At 36.6% G+C, this 19007-nt stretch overlaps 1 protein-coding gene across 3 annotated transcripts in view; it reads right to left on the bottom strand.

The window, feature by feature from the left end:
* armc8 (armadillo repeat containing 8) overlaps positions 1–19007 on the bottom strand; it is a 318657-nt gene that overhangs the window by 287972 nt on the left and 11678 nt on the right. The window contains exons 9-22 of one of the 3 annotated variants that reach the window (XM_007260423.4): positions 17587–17677; positions 16940–17000; positions 15428–15628; positions 15072–15167; positions 10152–10234; positions 8811–8892; positions 8634–8720; positions 8032–8124; positions 7536–7685; positions 6620–6715; positions 6237–6332; positions 5472–5544; positions 5193–5286; positions 2133–3479 (exon numbers count right to left, since the gene is read on the bottom strand). In XM_007260423.4, the coding sequence (XP_007260485.2) occupies positions 3446–3479; positions 5193–5286; positions 5472–5544; positions 6237–6332; positions 6620–6715; positions 7536–7685; positions 8032–8124; positions 8634–8720; positions 8811–8892; positions 10152–10234; positions 15072–15167; positions 15428–15628; positions 16940–17000; positions 17587–17677 (1337 nt within the window). In that variant the 3' untranslated portion in view covers positions 2133–3445. Of the gene's footprint in view, positions 1–2132; positions 3480–5192; positions 5287–5471; positions 5545–6236; positions 6333–6619; positions 6716–7535; positions 7686–8031; positions 8125–8633; positions 8721–8810; positions 8893–10151; positions 10235–15071; positions 15168–15427; positions 15629–16939; positions 17001–17586; positions 17678–19007 lie in introns of those variants that run through there. The other 2 variants (XM_049485253.1, XM_007260424.4) reach the window with 2 other exon arrangements.

Raw genomic sequence — 19007 nt, 5'->3', positions numbered from 1 at the left:
AGAATGAATGAGAATTAGAAAGTGCAAGAGGGAGAGAAACAAAGAGAGATGGGTTAAAAAGAAAAGAGTAAAAGCAAAAAGGAGTTTTAAAAAATGCAAAAAGATTGAACGCTAAAGCAGCAAAAAAAAAAAAAAAAGGAAAGCAAGAAAATGTGAGGTGAAAAAGAGGCAGGAGAAAATAAGAATGCAAATATTGAGCATTAAAGCAAGAAGCAAAAAGCAAGAGGTGAAAGAGAAAAAAGCAAGAGCGAAAGTATCAAAGTATAAGAGTGAAAAAATAAAAAGAGGAAGAAATGCATAAATACATAATTTAAGAAGTAAAAGATGAAAGAGAAGCAAAGGAGGCACATATTGAGTGAGAGAAGTGTTTTGTGATGTATCAAATATTGGAAATAAAGCTTAAAAAGGAGAAAAAGAAAATAGAAGGAAAATATTTTTAGAAAATGCGAGAAAGTGAAAAAAAAAAAAGCGAAAAATGCAGAAATTGAAAGCAGACGGCAAAGCAAATGTCACAGGAAAGAGAACAGAAGAGAGTGAAAGAAAAACAAATAGATTTAGGGAGCGCATGAGAGAGGGGTGAAAGTGACAGCAGCGGTGAAAAAAGAAAAGAACGAAAAAGGATGCAAAAGCAATTAGGATTAATATTATTATTAAGGAATGAAATGAGTTTGTGTATTGCTGATGATGCTGTATCTAAATATGATCAGGCCATTAAAGCTTAGTGAACTGAGAGAGAGAGAAAGAGAGAGAGAGAGAGAGAGAGAGAATGAAAGAGAAAACAATTGAGAGAGGGTAAAAGAGGTGAAAAGAAAACTTCCAGAGACAGTGAGTGTGTTTACATTTACATCATTGCATATCTGATGATGGCAGAACATCAGTGATTGTCTGTAATGCATCTATTTATTTAAATTAATCAAATAAAAAAACTCTAGTTTGCTTGAGTCAGACCATAATCAGATTTTTACTTTGCAAAAAAAAAAAAAATAACACATCAAGCTGCAATATGGACATATACTGGTGCATCTCCAAAAACTTGAATATCATTGAAAATTAGAATATTATATAAGACCAATTGGTACTTTTGTTGAGACACTTTTTGGGTTTTCTTCGTAAGCCATAATCATCAACAATAAAATAAATAAAGGCTTAAAATAGATCACTGTGTGTGTAATACATCTATATAATATGAGTTTCACATTTTGAAATGAATTACTGGAATATGGTAACTTTTCTTTAATGATATTCAATTTTTTTGAGATGCACTACTATTATTAGCTAGAAGATGATTTTTTAAGTTCTTCAGTTTCAGGATTATTTTAAAGGCATCCTGGTTTAGTTACATTGTGTACATTAGCTCCGGTTAGTTTTGGTTTCACGCTGCAGCTACGTTCTGTCATCACCTCTTACTTGCATCTCCTTATTCCTGACTTTAATTGTTTTGTAGGCTGTTGTCAACTGAGCAAGTTGCCATTCCAGGTGTTGTGCCAATTTTTGCCTCCCTGCCAGAATTTGACCCCCCCTTTGCATGCATGTCACAAAGCAGATCCCCCTCTGAATCCTTTTATTGTTGTAAATCCTTTTATAAAGGTTAATCTACAGTTAGAGTAACTACCGCTGAGTAATGAATCTGCTCGGATTTCAGCATAACACAGGTTCTTTTTCTTCTTCTATTGTTTAATGTTGGACGACCACCTGCCTTAAATTCGTATAACCGGTCCAAAATCCAAACCATCTAACCATTCAGTAGATCCGGACCAAGACCACCTCTTTTGGTCAGACCAAGTTTGACCAAATTTCACAACAGCTATTTTTGTTTGAACCAAAGTAAAAAGCCCAATAGTCCAGATTAAACAAGCTAGGTGTGAAAGCACCCATACAGAGATTTTTAGAATTCAGAGTATTGCTGTTTACATGACTACTTAAAAAATTAGATACATGCAGTAAGTATCTGATTGTGAGCAGATTTTTTTTTATGTAAACACACTCATTAAGAAAGACAGATAGATCTAAGTGAGCTCTAATTGAACTGAAAGTTAAGAAGAATCCTCAGTGGTATGATAGCTTAGTTTGTAAACACTGTTTCAAGCTGTACCGGTCACTATTCAGGCTGGACAAAAGACAGGAGGCAGCAGGCAGCTCCATGGCAGAGGTCTGCATATATTTCAATAGAAACATTCATTCTAAAGCTCCAAAAAAGGGGCTGGATGCCAGAGAATGGAGGGGGAGGGGTGACTCTGGCCAATGGAGAAAAATAAATACAGTAACAATAAAGAGTGTCAAAAAAAAAGAAAGAAAAAAAAAACACCTGCCACATTCTGGGGGTGCAGGTGGGGCAGTTTTTCACTGTAAGATCTGAAGGGGAAGGGGCAACATTTACAGAATTCCTTCATTAATATAACAGGCTTTTAAAATAGTCTGAAGCAAATGACTTGAGAGAAACCAATGAATGGATTAAGTTAAATTAACACACAATTAATCATAACATTAAATATGAGAATTGCCAAACCAAGTGGGTTCAGCACTGCATATGGGAAAGCAGAGATATATATAGTTTAATATAATTCAATTCACTTTGATTTTTGATGGCATTATTTTTTTTATTATTATGTTTTGTACTGTTTTAATGCATTTCTGATCATTTTGCCCCCATACAAAAAAAGTAGTCCTCACAACTCTGTGTTTTTTCTAGCAAGTTCTCCTCGTCCCCTCCAAATAAACTTAATCATTTAGAGGAAAACACACCAGGAAAAAGAAAATCCGGGGGAAAATTATAAATCGAGAAAAATATATTTATATATTTATATATATATATTTATATATATATATTTACGAGGTATGTATCCACAAAAAAGCAGTCTTTTTTTTTTTTACTTTGTCTTTCCTAAACAAAGCCCCTCTCAAAACAACATTAATAATTAATATGATAATATTTATAATATCAATAATGAGTCAGCAAACTGAAACAAGGAGGCGACACTCCTTCTGACCCTGCCCTTTAGTCTGTTTTAGCTTAGCAGTCCGAGACTGTTCAGTCTCCTCTTGACGGAGTCCAAAGCACCAAAGCCTCCAAAAACCACCAGGTGGCACTGCAGCACAAGCAGAATAGAGTCTGTTTTCTTCAAAACAAACACGTCAAGTCCAAAAAAGGAAGAAAAAATAAAATAAACAAACAAAAGGAAAAAAAGCAAAATAATCTTCTACAAATTCAGCACAGAAGCCAAAAATGTCTGAAAACTCAAACCGTCGCTTGCTGTTGCCCCTGGCAACCGTGTCTCTAGGTTACGGGGCACATCTGAGGAGTCTCCGCAGGTCAAAAGGTGTCTTGTGCAACAAAACAAAAACAAAAACAGCCAAAAACTGAAAAACAAGAAGAAAAAAAACCCTCAACAGAACATCCATGGAAGGCCATCGCTTGATCAGGAGAATCCCTGCCTCTCACTCAGTGTCATGCCAAATACTGCTGCATTGCCGTCTTCGCCCTGAGAGACAGAGATTGGAAGAGCGTATATAAATCATTGCTGTCACACACAAACTAACTATAATCTAAAATGTATATTCTTTCCAAAAAAAAAAAAAAAGACTTCACAGAATTAAACAAAAAAAAAAACCTTGTCAATGAAAGTCAATTATTTTATTTTTTTTAAATTATAGGTTTATTAATTTCCTTTTGCAAACATTCAAAGCACAATTGCACGATTCACATAATGTCAAACAGTAAAAAAAAGTTTAAAATGAGTGGTGTCAAAAAAAAAATTAATCTGATTAATCACAACAAAATTCTGTGATTAACTGCGATTAATCGCATTTGTTTTTCTTCAGACGCAAATTTTTATAGTGAATATTTAAATGTAAATAAAAGAATAAATGTAAGAAATGTAAAATGCAGTTACCATATATTAGTGGTGTCAATTAAAATAATAGTATATACTTGTATGTTTGAGGGGAGATAAAATCAACGTAGGGCGCTGGAATAAAGAATGCATGATAAATTGGATTGTGAATGTCTCAGCTTGGTTGTAAGGGTTTGTGAAAGAGAGAGAGAGAGGCAGAGAGTGAGAGAGAAAGAGAAATAGAGAGAGAGAAAGAGAAACAAAGCTCTCTAAACGGGTCTGAGCTGGAAGTACAGAGCGCCATTTAATTATTCAGCCAGACAACAGATTGAGGGCGGGCGGGGCAGATTAGGGCGGAAGAAGAAGTCAAACTTGGTGTCTTAATTATCTTGCATTAAAAAAAAAAGTAACGCATTTCTGATTCCAAATTAACAGTGTGCCTCAACACTTTCACTTTGACAGCCCTATTTAAAATATAGATACAAGGCTTTAGCATAACAGTAACATAAAAAAAAAAACTCTGAGGTTTCTTTTACACAGGCATGGGGCCTGAGTCAAGTTCCCGAACGGTTGTGTGCTTTTTCACCGCAAAATCATAGATCCTCTCCCAGAAAAGTCTGTGCCCTTCTGGCCCCACAATCTTTCTGGTCTGGAACCAGCAAACCTGTGGCGCAAGCAGTCTAACCCTGCGTTCAGACTGGAAAGCGACAAAGCGACAGGCGACCATTCATTTCCTATGGTAGCTGAATTTTTCTCAACTTTATGCAAATGAATGACGCGGTGAATCGACATTCTAACCCGATTGGCTCCTAGCTTTTCTTTGGACCAATCACAAACAAGGCAGTTCGACGTCCTCAAGCTCCTGCTCTCTGAATTTCTAGTTTTTTTCCCGGTTCATTCTGTTGAACGGGTGGACCCACATCAATCTGTGGGAACGGCTGCGTTTCCAGACGTAAATCACAGAAACGCCCAAGAGTCCAGCAAGTTTGGGAGTTATAGCTGTAGAATAGAGTGGCCCAGCGATTCCTTTTTTGTGCCTTTTTTCTTGTCGGAGGCTGGACCATGATAAACGCGGGCGTTGAGCTTGACACGCCCACAAGCGACAAATGCTGGTCGACACAAGCGACTCGTCGCGTTCCAGTGTGAACGCAGGGTAAGGGCGGGGCATTTAAATCGTCCCCCGACTTCTGTTTCTGGTTTGTGGAATACGCCACATTTACATACGTGGTGAGCGACTCCTTAAAGCAGTGGAAACATAGGCTACAGGTTTGCAAAGGCACCGGCAACGGCACCAGCACAAGAGTGAATGTATAAAACATTGTTCCCTAGCTGTGTATGTGTGTGTGTGGATGTGTGTGTTACCTGTCACAGAGATTTGGATCTGAAGCCTGGGTGAGTTTATGTAAAATATCTACGAAACCCATTTCCCTCAACTTGTCTTGCCTTTCCTGAGAACCTAAGAAAAAAGAGATAAACACACATTTTTACACACTCTAATAATCCTCACTGTTTTTGCTGTTTATATTTAGAGTGGCTACAGCCTTTTCTCAAGCGTTAAAATGCTGTCATAATCCTTTGTATGTTAACATAGCTGTTAGCTCCTCTAGAATCCTCAGATTAAGATCATCAAAGAGTCCTCACCGTCTTCCTCGTTCCATACCAGGTTGGAGATGCAGAAGGTGGCAGCCAGCTGCAACTTTACGTTTGAATGACCCTGCAACACATATATAGGAAGCGTTATCCTATAGCATTTATATTTTTTATTCATAGCATAGAAGAGTTTTTACTTTTCTTTAAAATGTCAGATATTTAAATTAGTAGGCAATATACAGAACTATACAGTATTAAACAAACCAGAATATGTCACCTAGAATTCAGGCTTTCAGTTAACAGCTGTGCTGAACTTGAAGTGTTAATAAATAGAGTTTCTTGCTCCCTTAATGTGACTGAGAGCATCCATTGTGTTGTTTTGGGTAATGTTCTAATCCATATTATGGCAAGAACTACTCAACTAATTAAAGAAAAAAAAATACTTTCAGAAATGAAGCTTGGTCAATCCAAAAAAATTCAAGAACTTAAATATACTCAAGTGCAGTCAGAAAGACTATCAAAAACTTTATGATGAAACTGGCTCTCATCAGGACTGTCCCAGGTAAGGAAGACCAAGGAAGGCCAAGAGCATTTTGGTTTGTTTAATACTTTTAATTTACTACATGATTCCATGTGTGTTCCTTTATAGTCTGGATGACTTCAGTACTCATTTTCAATGTTACTACTACTACTAATGCTACTACTACAAATGCTACTACTGCTACTACTACTACTACTACTAATAATAATAATAATTATTATAATAATAATATTTATAATAATAATCAGACATGTCTGTAGGTGTAAATACTGTACCATGTAGTACTTGACTTTCTGGAGCATGTCATCATTGGTCATGATGAGTTCTTTGGCTGTGTTGCCGTCAGCAATGTTAGCCAGTATACACAAAGTCTGCAAAACAAGCAACAAATTAAAACACACTATCAATTTCACTCATCATTTAATTCAACAGACATCAAAAACAACAGAAATCATGCTATTATGTAACAAGCATGTTAGCTTGCAGTGTATGTTTAAAATGCACTGTGCACTCCCCAGACTATATAATAAAATCAGATTAAAAACAGCTAATTATAAACTATTTGTACACATTCACCTATACAGCCCAGCTAGTCAAACTGATTCAACCTGGGCTGCTGTTGTTATAAGTAGTGTATATAGTGTGTGTGTGTTCTCACCTGCTCTTTGACCTCTATGCTGTGCTCTCCCTCCAGGATCAGAGTGACTGCCTGCATGATCTGCTTCCCATGGGAACTCATGATCTGGTCTATGTGCTATCAGAAAGATGAGAAAGGATTAACGTGTGTGTGTGTGTGTGTGTGTGTGTGTGTGTGTGCGTGTTATTGGCAGAGAAAAGTCATAATCTTGTTAGCTTATAAGCGAAGAGCTGCTGAGAGGTCAAATTCTGGTGTGCATGGATTTTAGTTAAACAACAGTGTACTTTTTTTATTCAGTGTACTGTTCTTTTTTCCTTTTTATTTTCCAAGAAATAATACATTCTTTGTCTAAAAAGAGCATAAGTTTAGTATCTGTTGAAAAGAGATTTCTTCAGTTTTTAGTCAGTTATATGCAGTTTTCTGTATTCAGCGGACATTATAAGACATTATCATATCAAACAGAACGCGTGAGCATTAAAGAAGGTGAGAGAAGTTCAGATTAATTCTTAGTTCTGATTGGACAGCATGTATACTGTAGGGGAAAGTGGGGTGATTTGTGCCAGTGGGGAAGTTGTGCCGCCCCCTGTTTCTAGGAAACCACAGAATAAATGAGTTATGTGACCACACATTTTTAACAGAGCCTCATTGCATGAGAGATAAGCACATTTAAGTTCAAAAAACTGTTTTTTGCCTTTCAGAGTAAAATTTCTATGATCAAGGAGTTTTGATTGTTGTGTCTGAACAGTTATAGACAAGTTTGAAAACATTTCACACATATTTTAGTACTTTGGTAAGCAACTCTATGAGTCTATACAGCTAGCATGATGTTAGCCCAAAACTACTGGATGATGCATTTTTCCCAAAATAGTGGGGTTGTGCCAAATACATTATCATTTTATCCTATCCATATACTGAATTCTCTCTGCATGGGCCTTACCGGTCTTGTGGAGAGCAGATTCCTCAGCAGGCCGAGTGTCTTCATGAGCACGTTGGTGTCTGGATCAGAGAGAAGCCGGAAAAGCTGCTCTGTTCCAAGAGCCCTCATGATCTCCACCTTCACCTTCTGATCCGCCTGGAACGCCATGTTCTACACACACAAACACACCTTTAATAAAAATCACACAGTCTTTATAAAATACTGTTAGGAATAGGAGTGGGAATCACAGGGCATCTCACGATACCACATTTACACATTACAATAGGTTGCCCATGACAGCGATAATATCACAATACTGTGATTCTACAATACTCCATATATCTTAAGACAATTCTCTACGATACTTTACAACATCTGTGCTACTAAAAAGGGAGAAATACTCCTAAATAAGCAAATGTTTGACAAAACAAATCAATATAACGCAATCTAAATGATCCATCATGATACTGAAATATATTATCCCTACCCTAGTTAGAAACGCTGCAGTAACTCTTACCATAAGAGCCCAGATGCCGTTGACCCTCAGTGCAGGACTGTCGCTTTGTGTTAAGCTGCATAGTAACTCGATCACCCCCGACTCCAGAATGGGCTGCACACAGAAAGAAGAGCAAATCAGGTCAAAAATGTGGATTCTCCACTCCTGCTCCAGACTCTGCTCACTTGATTTCCAAATAAAATGCAAAATTTACTAATGATCAGTGATGGTTTGGATTGTTGGATGGATTGTTATATCAAGTCCAACGTCAGCGCAGTGTTTTTCCAGAAAACCGGATATCGATTCTTTCCCACAGTCAGAAGAGGGGAGCTCCACATGAAATATCATGTTCATTTGATTTGTATTGGAAGAATCAAATATTTCAAGAACTGTAAAGTACCAAACACTAGTCGGTAGAACTGAAAATTTAGTATTTTAAATGCCAGCTCATAGTCCTGGTTTTTGGGAGATTTTATGTGCACAGACTAGCAGTACTAGTTGCATTCTATTGAGTAATGAAGTGTATATCAAATTGGATGTTTTTCTGAAAATATTCTGTGTCCTGCTGATGTGGAAACAAAGTATTTAAAGTGTGTGTGTGTGTGTGTGTCTGAAACCCTGACCTCTTTGCTAGGTGAAAACTCCAGTAGTAGATTGCATAGTGTTGAAGAGGCCATGACCAGTACCTCGTCCGGAGCGTTCTGTAACAACTACACATACAGAACCGGTCAGTAATAAACCCAGTTCACTCAGTACACTTTATAATAAACAGCAATAATGTAATAATACAAATGTCTGACCTTCATTAGAGGTTTCCACACAGCGTGGTCATGGAAACTCGTTCTTAGCTGCTGTACAGACCGTGATAAACTGTGGAGACATCTACAGAGAAAGAGAGAGAGAAAGAAAAAACATCATGAGCTTTAATAACAAATTCTCTTTAAACTAAGCACTTAGATTTATAAATCTATATAAAGACAGTTTTTTTCAGCCAGCATCAATAATAAAACAATAGTAGTAGTAACAACAAGAACAAAAGTTTAACATAATAGATGTACTAAAAGAAACATCCAAAGTAAATATATTTTTTCATATAATCATACAATTAGAAACAAATAAGCTTCAATTAAAAGATGAATGATGCTTTAAATAAACCCTATAAATACAAAAGACATATGCAATATATAGTTCCAGTCAAAAAATTTACACACCTTCTCATTTTTTTTTCCTACATTGTAATTTAATATTAAAGTGATTCAGACGCATACATACACATACTGAATCATGTAGTAACTTTAAAAAGTGTTAAACAAACCAAATTACCCTGAACTGAAGCATTTAGGTGTGAACTTGTACTTAGATGGAATGACATTCAAAGCCTCTTGGCTTGAGCTCTTATCAGGGGGAAATGTTAACCAAGGGTGGTTAAGGGTGGTAATTTAGAGGTAACTCTTGCTCTTCCTTTCCTGGCTGTATACCAACTCTACCTCTTCACAACACAAGTGATGCTCATATTAAGAGGCAAGAAATTCAAGTAATTCATTAACTCTTGACAAGTTCAGCATAGCTGTTAACTGGAAGACATTCAAAGTGACTCTACCTCATGAAGCTAACTGAGAAAATCCAGCCAAGATGTGAAAGAAGTTGTTTAAGCCAGAGGTGCAACTTAAAAAAAAAAATAGAATATGTTTTATATTTAAAAAAATTCGAACCCCTTTTTGTTTACTAAACAAAATCATTTTTTCCTTCATGGTTTTGATGATTTTAGTATTAATCTTTAATGCAGAACCTTTTAAAATCATGAAATTTAAGGCGTGTTCAGATTTTTGACTGGTACTGTATACGTACCTGTAGAAAATAATGTATAACTATTAATATTATAAAAATAAGTTTTAAAAATTAAAATCAAGTTATAATATCTATTACTTAATAGCCTACTGCTCTCCCCAAAAAATATTGAAGTCTAATACATAGAATTTCACCTACAGAAAAAAAAATGTTACTACTTAACAAAATAATTTTATTTTATATAATAATTTTATGTTGTTTTAATTCTTTACAATTAGAAGGTAGTGTACATAGATTTGTGTCAAATATGGGGAGAGCCAGACAAGTCACACTTGGAAGATGGAGGGAGATACCTGACGGCGGCTAACCGGACCTTTATGCTGGACTCGGAAAGGCCGCTCACTATCCTGTCCATCATGTTCTCTGTCTCTGTGATCTGCAGGAGGGGAAAGAGATGTCATGTAGACAGTCTGCAAGATCAAGAAGGCAGATTTTTTTCCTATAAAAAAAAAACATCTATTTTTATAAGCAACAGCCATTATTAGAATAAATACTAATAAGAAAAAATAAATTCAATAAAATAAAAAACATACTTTAACCATTTTCAAAGCTGTCATTGGAGAAGAAATGAAGAATTCCCATCCAACACCTACACTGTTTATTAAAGAACCCTTGTAGTTTTTTTTTTTTTTTTTTAACATATGGGTTGTTACCAGAGGTGGGTGATATGGTGCTAAAATATCACAATATTACAGGTCAATTCTGCGATAACAATATTTTTCGCAATATAACATGAACAGAATATAATATAGTACAACAAAATAAATGATTAAGGTTTATTTAGTATAAATATAATTGTTTCATACAATCAGTAGAAAGACAACAATTATTTGTGTATTTCGTGACAGTAACTTACCAAGATTTTGTATACAATTTTGTATAAAGTAATATTAATATAACAAAACAAAAATGTTACATAAATAAAGTAATATAACTAATATCAACCACAGCATGCATGCATGCATATATATATATATACAGTGAGTCCAAGAAGTATTTGATCCCTTGCTGATTTTCTTTGTTGCCCACTAATAAAGACACTATCCTTCTGCACTTTTAATGGTAGATGTATTCTAACATGGAGAGACAGAATATCAAGACAAAAATCCAGAATATAATTTTAAAGAATATATTTTAATTCATTTGTATTTCAATGAGGAAAATAAGTATTTGATCCCTCTTGCCAAATACACTCAATACTTAGTGGCAAAGCCTTTATTTGCAAGCACAGCGGTGAGACGTTTGTTGTAGTTAACCACAAGTTTAGCACACACACCAGGGGGAATTTTGGCCCACTCTTCTTTGCAGATCCTCTCTAAATCATGAAGGTTGGTGGGCTGTCGCTTGGCAACTCTGACCTTCAGCTCCCTCCATAGATTTTCGATCGGATTGAGGTCTGGCGACTGGCTGGGCCACTCCATGACCTTAATGTGATTTTTCTTGAGCCAATCCTTTGTTGTCTTTGCTGTATGTTTAGGGTCGTTATCATGTTGGAAGACCCAACCACGACCCATTTTCAGATCCCTGGCAGAGGGGAGGAGGTTGTCCCTCAGGATTTTGCGGTACATGGCTCCATCCATCTTCCCAGTGATGCGGTGAAGTAGCCCTGTACCATTGGCAGAGAAACACCCCCAAAACATTATGCTTCCACCTCAATGCTTGACGGTGGGCACAGTGTTCTTGGGGTCATAGGCAGCATTTTTCTTCCTCCACACATGGCGGGTGGAGTTGAGGCCAAAAAGTTCAATTTTGGTCCCGTCTGACCACAAAACCTTCTCCCAATAACTTGGTTCATCTTTCAAATGATCATTGGCATACTTGAGGCGCGCCTCCACATGTGCTCTCTTCAGCAGGGGTACCTTTCGGGCACTGCAGGATGTGAATCCATTGTTGCGCAAAGTGTTGCCAATTGTTTCCTTGCAAACTGTGGTCCCAGCTGCCTTCAGGTCATTTGCTAACTCCTGCCGAGTGGTTGCAGGACGATTTCTGACCGTTCTCAGCAGAGAACTTTCTGATAATTGCACCAATAGTTGTTACTTTCACATCCAACACCTTACTAATCTTTTTGTAGCCCATTCCAGCTTTGTGAAGGTCAACAATTCTGACTCTGAGGTCCTGTGACAGCTCTTTGGTTTTACCCATGTTGGAGACTTGAAATCTGTGTGATCTGTCTGATTCTGTGGACAGGTGTTTTTCACACAAGTGATTAGTGAGAACAGGTGGCTTCAGGTCAGGTAACAAGTTGATTGGGAGTGTCTAACTGGTCTGTAAAAGCCAGAACTGCTAATGAATACTAAGGGATCAAATACTTATTTCACTCCATGAAATACAAATCAATTAATATATATTCCTTAGATTTATTTTCTGGATTTTCTTTTTAATATTCTGTCTCTCAATGTAAGAATACATCTACCATTAAAAGTATAGAATGATCATGTCTTTATTATTGGGCCAACGAAGAAAATCAGCAAGGGATCAAATACTTCTTGGACTCACTGTATATATATGGCAAACAAACAATTAAAATAAATATCAAATCAATACACATCAAAACAAATGCAAAATAGACTCTGCTATCAATAATATTCCAATGTCACAATATGAAGTTTTTCTATTGTTGTTGTTTTTTTTTCACGTTATTGTGTATGGTACATTATCGCAGCACACCCTGTTACACAAAACAATGTCAAAGATCCCTTTAGAGATTAGAATGGGGATCTACCTGGTTAAAGAGTTCTTCATATTGGTAGAAAACAATCAGTAATGCTCCTATATAAAAAACACTTACACATGCTTCTATGTGGACAATGTACACAATGATCCCTTAAGAGATAGAACCTCATTATTCAATCAAACATCTCTGTCTGGAGTCTGGAGTCTGAATGAATGCAGCATATGATGCTAAAACAAGACCTCTAGTGGATCAACTGTGAAATACACTTCGTACCATGAAGCAGGCTGGACGCCAGCTTGAGCGGCTCTATAAAAAGTCCAGACTTACTGTTCATGCAGATGCATATAAGCAGCATTTGTCTGCCTATAGAGATGCTCTTCAGGATGCTAAAACAAGCTATTTCTCCAATCTCATAAACAATCAGCATAGTACTAATCAGCGGTACCTCTTTTCAACAATTACAAAACTCTTTAAAGCCCCCGACAACACCCTTGTTCCCTCTACAACACTCTGCAATGCTTTTTTACACTCATTTAATTCAAAAATAGCAAATATACACAGATCTCTGATCTCAGATTCCTCTGAACCCTTTTCCCATCACTCTTATACCACCCGCCCCTCTCTGTCCAGCCTATCTTTTTCCTCCCTAAGTGCTTTTAACTGTGTCGACTCATCTTACATCTCTAACATTGTTAGGTCCTCCAAGACTACAACATGTGCCCTTGATCCACTTCCTACCAACCTATCTAAAGCCTGCCTACCCTCACTTCTTCCCCATCTCACCCTTCTTATTAATCAGTCACTCCTCCTTGGACAGGTCCCATCTGTTTACAAAATTGCTGCAGTTAAACCCATACTTAAAAAACCTGGTCTTGAACCTTCGGACCTTAACAATTACCGTCCTATCTCCAATCTCCCCTTTCTGTCTAAGATTCTTGAGAGAACTGTAGCCAGCCAACTGAAAGAGTATCTCGAAACCAACAGTCTCTTTGAACCTTTTCAATCTGGGTTCCGACCATTTCACAGTACTGAAACAGCTTTAGTGAAGGTCGTGAATGATCTGTTGGTAGCTGCTGATGCTGGGTCTCTCAGCATCCTTTAGCTCTTGGACCTAAGTGCAGCATTTGACACAATCAACCATTCCATCCTCTTGTCACGGCTGCATGAACTTGGCATTGTTGGCACTGCGCTGGATTGGTTTTCATCCTACCTAACTAACAGAAAACAGTACATCACACTCTGTGGCTATTCCTCCTCTACCTCTGTGATTACACAAGGGGTTCCTCAAGGATCAGTCCTTGGACCTCTTCTCTTCATCATATATATACTTCCCCTTGGACGTATATTGCGTCACTTCAACATTAATTTCCACTGCTATGCGGACGATACCCAAATTTACATCAATACCACTTCAATCAATAATCCACCCACTGCACATATAGAAAGCTGTCTAACTGAGATCAAAAGCTGCATGAAGCAAAACTTCCTCATGCTAAATGACAATAAGACTGAACTCATACTGATCGGTCCTTAACCACACTCCCCCTCTCTCCCTCAAAATTGGTGACATACAGCTCTCACCATCTGCACTGGTTCGAAATTTGGGTGTCGTCCTCGACTCCACTCTTTCATTCACAGCACATGTAAGCACTGTCGTAAAAACAGCCTTCTTCCATCTGCGTAACATAGCTAAGATTAGACGGTCCCTCTCTCAATCAGCTGCTGAGCTCCTCATTCACGCATTCATCTCCAGCAGGGTAGACTACTGCAACCTCCCTATTGGCTGGCATTACCTCTTCTTCTGTCCACAAACTCCAAATGATTCAAAACTCTGCTGCTCGGTTGCTCACCTACACTCGCACTCACGATCACATCACACCTGTTCTTCAAGATCTTCACTGGCTTCCTGTTAAACACCGGATTCACTTTAAGATTCTCCTACTTACCTATAAAGCCTTAAATAACCTGGCACCTCCCTATCTCTCTGACCTTCTTCATCCCTACAAACCTTCCCGCTCTCTCAGATCCTCTACTGCTGGGCTTCTAAATGTCCCGTCATCCAATCGTCGTAGTTTCGGTGATCGGGCTTTCTCCAGGATCGCTCCCCGACTATGGAATTCTCTTCCAACTGCAGTTAAGCTACCTCCCACTCTTCCCATATTTAAATCAAATCTTAAAACTCATCTATTCTCTCTTGCTTATGGTCTCTCTTCTGCTTAACATTATGTTTGATCTCACATACTATAGTACTGCTGAGTTGGAGCTCCACTGTAAATGTTGTACCTGTATTGTCTGTGTATTGTATATCTGTATCTTTGTACCAATAATTGTAAGCGTCTTTGGGTTTTAGAAAAGCGCTATATAAAAATAAAGTATTATTATTATTATTACATTAAAGTGTCCAAAGACTTTCTTTTAGAAGAGGACGGTCAGTCTGAATCCCAAGTAATTCACTCGACTGGATTTTTCTTTTCTCCATCATTTCACTTTTAGCTGTGTTAAAAAAAAAGCTATTAATAAAGTCAGGTCGAAGCCTCACCTTTTTCCTAATGTCCTCATCGTTAGAGCCCAGAGAGGCGTAGAGCTTAAAGGCTGCTTGCCGAAGTTCATGAGCATGCTTCAGGTCATGGTCCAGCTAGACAGAGAAACAGTCAGGAAGAGAGAAACAAAGAAATGAAGAGAGAGAGAGATCAAAAGCTAGAAATAACTGTCTATATTTGCTGTGTCTTTATTGAAGCCGCCTTCATACCCCATAAATACACACATCTGTGTTAGTCATGCTACTTATGATATGAATATTTTATGAAATCTTTAAATAGTGACCTTCAAATGTCAATGAACCGACAAAATGACTAAGTGACTGCAGGTGTGCGTGTGTGTGTGTGTGTCTTTTACCCTCTTGATGTCGGTGATGGCACTGACTGAGCTGGGGTATTTGAAGTAGTCTGCTAACATGGCCACCAGGTGGTCAGTAACGCTGGCTATCCGCTGCAGCTCCACATCAGGCTCCATCAGAAAGGCCAGAGTCTCCGCCCCCTCCACCCTCTCCTCTAATAACCGATCTTTACTGCACATCCGCACTAGGCATGGTAGAGTCTGCACAATTACACACAATCAGAGGTGTCAAGTACCAAAGTACAAAAACATTTTTACCTTACTTAAAAAGAAATATTTGTTATCTATCCTTTTTTTTATTACGTTTTTACTTCTACTTCTTACATTTTCACACAATTATCTGAACTTTCTACTCCTTACATGTAAAAAAAATAGCCTTGTTACTCCTATTTCATTTTAGCTTTTTTCATTCTGGCTTCTCATCGTAAAAAAAAAAAAAAAAAAAAAAAAAAAACCTATCCCGATAAATCTCTCCATCCATACATAGTAAATCGGATTGTGGTTGGATGAAAAGTATAAACATATACCATTCTGACACCCTATTGGTTTATTTATATGCTCCTGAGACCCGGATTTTAGCTTGGTGTGCATTTTTTATTTTCTTCCATCTATTTAGGAGGACCTAATGAATATAAAATCTAAACTTTGTCTTTGTATAGGAAGTAATTTTTGCTACAAAAAAAAAATGTTTTTGCTCACATTAACATTTTAAAATATATCCTTGCCATTTGGGACCAGCAGGACCCAATTAGTCAAAAAATAATTATTTTAGCTTTGTACAGAAAGTAAATAACATACGTGTTAAACATAAAATGCTATGAGATTATTTTACCTGTCGCATGTGTCTGTCTGGACTGGCTGTAGAAACTTTTGACTGGGATTCCTGCCATCTTGTTTTTTTTTTAATCACTTAAATATAATGTTGTCATGTGACCACTAGGTAGTACAGGCGGTGTCTCCATAAGAAGCTAAAGGGTCAACCTTTTAAAAAATTAAGTATAATAAAGTAGAGAAGCAGAAACGTAATGTCCTCGTATGAGGACGCTGGGTCTCAAGAGGATATGCGATTCATCACACCTGCACACGTCACGCCCACACTCCAGCAAGAACATAGCAGACGTATGTAGCCTAGTATGAAGGTGATCCGTGCAGAGACTCAAAAGAACTTTAATATATTTACATCATACAAAAATACATTTTTAATTTTAATGGGCATATATGACGCTAAAACATTACTTTTATTTGTATACTTTAGATAGTTTTGAAAGCAGTACTTTTACACTTTCACCTAAAAAGTAAAAAGTTTGAGTTGATTCTTCAACTTCTACATTTGAGTATTTGAACACAGTAAACATGAAATCACCTCTATTAACCCAACAGTACTCAACAAAAATGTCAAACATGCATGTACATCAATTAGTGTAGTTGTTATCTCTCGCATCTGAATGTAAAATAACTGTTCATCTACAGAAAAAAAATATATAAAAAGACGATTAATACATACACACCCACCTTTAATACAATACAGTTATCATCTGTCCTGATGGCTCCTGCTCGACACATATATGTTAAACTGTAAGCGAGTGAGAAAAAATACAGAGAGAAAGAAGAGAGAAGAATTATACATCAATTCTTATTTTATTAATAATAATTTATTCAATGTTGCAAAAATAATAAAACTCATTAAACTCTTAACTCTGAGTGGATTCCTAAACATTGTAATTAAAGCAATGTACTGTCATTTACTTTCCAACAGAGGGCAGCAACGCACTTCTAAACATGAGAGATGTCACATGATATAAACACACATTTAAAGTGTTTTTATGTGCTTATAAGAATGACCCAGGCCCAGGGTTCCCACACATATAAAATGTCAAAAGATCCAAAATTTCAGTCAAATTCCAGACAAAAATCTCATAATTTGTCCACAAACTGTTAATGATAATACAAGGTATTTTGTATAGCCCACTCACAAACAACATGGACATCACCAGTCTTCTGAAGCAGCAGTGAAACTTTTATAGCATTTATGCATCAATTTACACATTCTTAAAATCAAATTCCTTACTTCTATACGCATACGAACCATGCAGCTCTCTGTAAAACAAAACCCCAGCACAGATACAATCAGAACATGAAGTAGCTTCAGCTTTTCTCACCATTTGGCTGCTGTCAGCTGCATTTCAATGGGGTTATCCCTTTGCATCATTCGGACAAAAACCTGAGAGAGCAGCTCCCCGTCCACCAGCACTGAGTGGAAAAAGAAACACAAATAAACACAGGCTCAAACTTAAAAACTTCACAGCTGAATATTCCAATATTCAATATGACAAAGTCAAGACAAAGTTAATAAGGTCATTTTTTGGGTTTAGTGTAAATTACTCCATTCTCAAGAATCTGGATATTTTTTTTTTTATTTAAGTTTAAATATATTTAAGATTTGTCTGTGTTTTGCAATTTTTCGACAATGCAGCTTATTGAAAACTGTGTGCATGAAGAAAAGAGAGCTTCATGGCTCTTAAATACCTCCTCACTTCACGGTCTACATCCAGACATCACTACATTTTAGATTCCCACAAATACAAAACTAAATACTGTTCTATTACAAATATATAGTGACCTATTCAGAACCTGTAATTTTTTTGCCAAGCATAGGACACTACTTAAAAAGTAGTGTGAGCTAGCATGTGCACGATGCATTTCTGAGTGGACGGAAATATTTTCAAAATATTTTCAAAAACTATATATACTATACTATATATGTATATATATATATATATATTATATATATATTATATATATATATATATATATATATATATATATATATATATATATATATATATATATATATATATATATATATATATATATATACAGATTTCTGAATTGTAGATTAATACTACAGTGAATAAAAAAAATATGGAATTATTTAGTAAACAAAAAAAAGTTAAACCAGAATGTTTTCTATTTTACATTGTTCAAAAGAGAAACCTCTTGTTTATGACAGCTTTGCAGTCAGCTGTACGAGAGTGAAGTCACCTGGGATGTCTTTCAGTTAACAGTTGTGCTGAACTTATCAAGAGTTAATTACTTGAATTTAAGTTTGAGAGCATCAGCTGCTTTTTGAATAGGTAGAGTTGGTATACAATGAATAGAACTTTAAAAAGGATGTTATGATGAAACTGGCTCTCATCACGACCGCCCCAGGAATGAAAGCTCAAGAGTTCCCTCTGTTGCACAGAATAAGTTCATCAGAGTTACCAGACTAAAAAACTGCAAATTAACAGCACCATAATGCTCCACATTTTATTTTGATAAAAGGTATTTTGGTTTGTTTAACATTAAGTTTGCTGCATGATTCCTTATGTGTTTCTTCATAGTCTGGATGACTTTATTATTCATTTACAAAGAAGGAAAAATAACTAAATACATAAAACATTGAACAAGAAGGTGTGTCCAAACTTTTGATTGGTACTGTACGGACGTGGATACAGCCTCTGTGGTAATATTCTTGGTGGAGGGATACATGCAAAATGTATTTTCTCATCAGATTTGCTTCTAATTTATTTACACCAAC

Source organism: Astyanax mexicanus, chromosome 11, assembly GCF_023375975.1.
Source record: "Astyanax mexicanus isolate ESR-SI-001 chromosome 11, AstMex3_surface, whole genome shotgun sequence".
Taxonomy (NCBI): domain Eukaryota; kingdom Metazoa; phylum Chordata; class Actinopteri; order Characiformes; family Acestrorhamphidae; genus Astyanax; species Astyanax mexicanus.
Note: the sequence above shows the minus strand (reverse complement) of the source record. Positions and strands in the feature narration are given on the sequence as shown.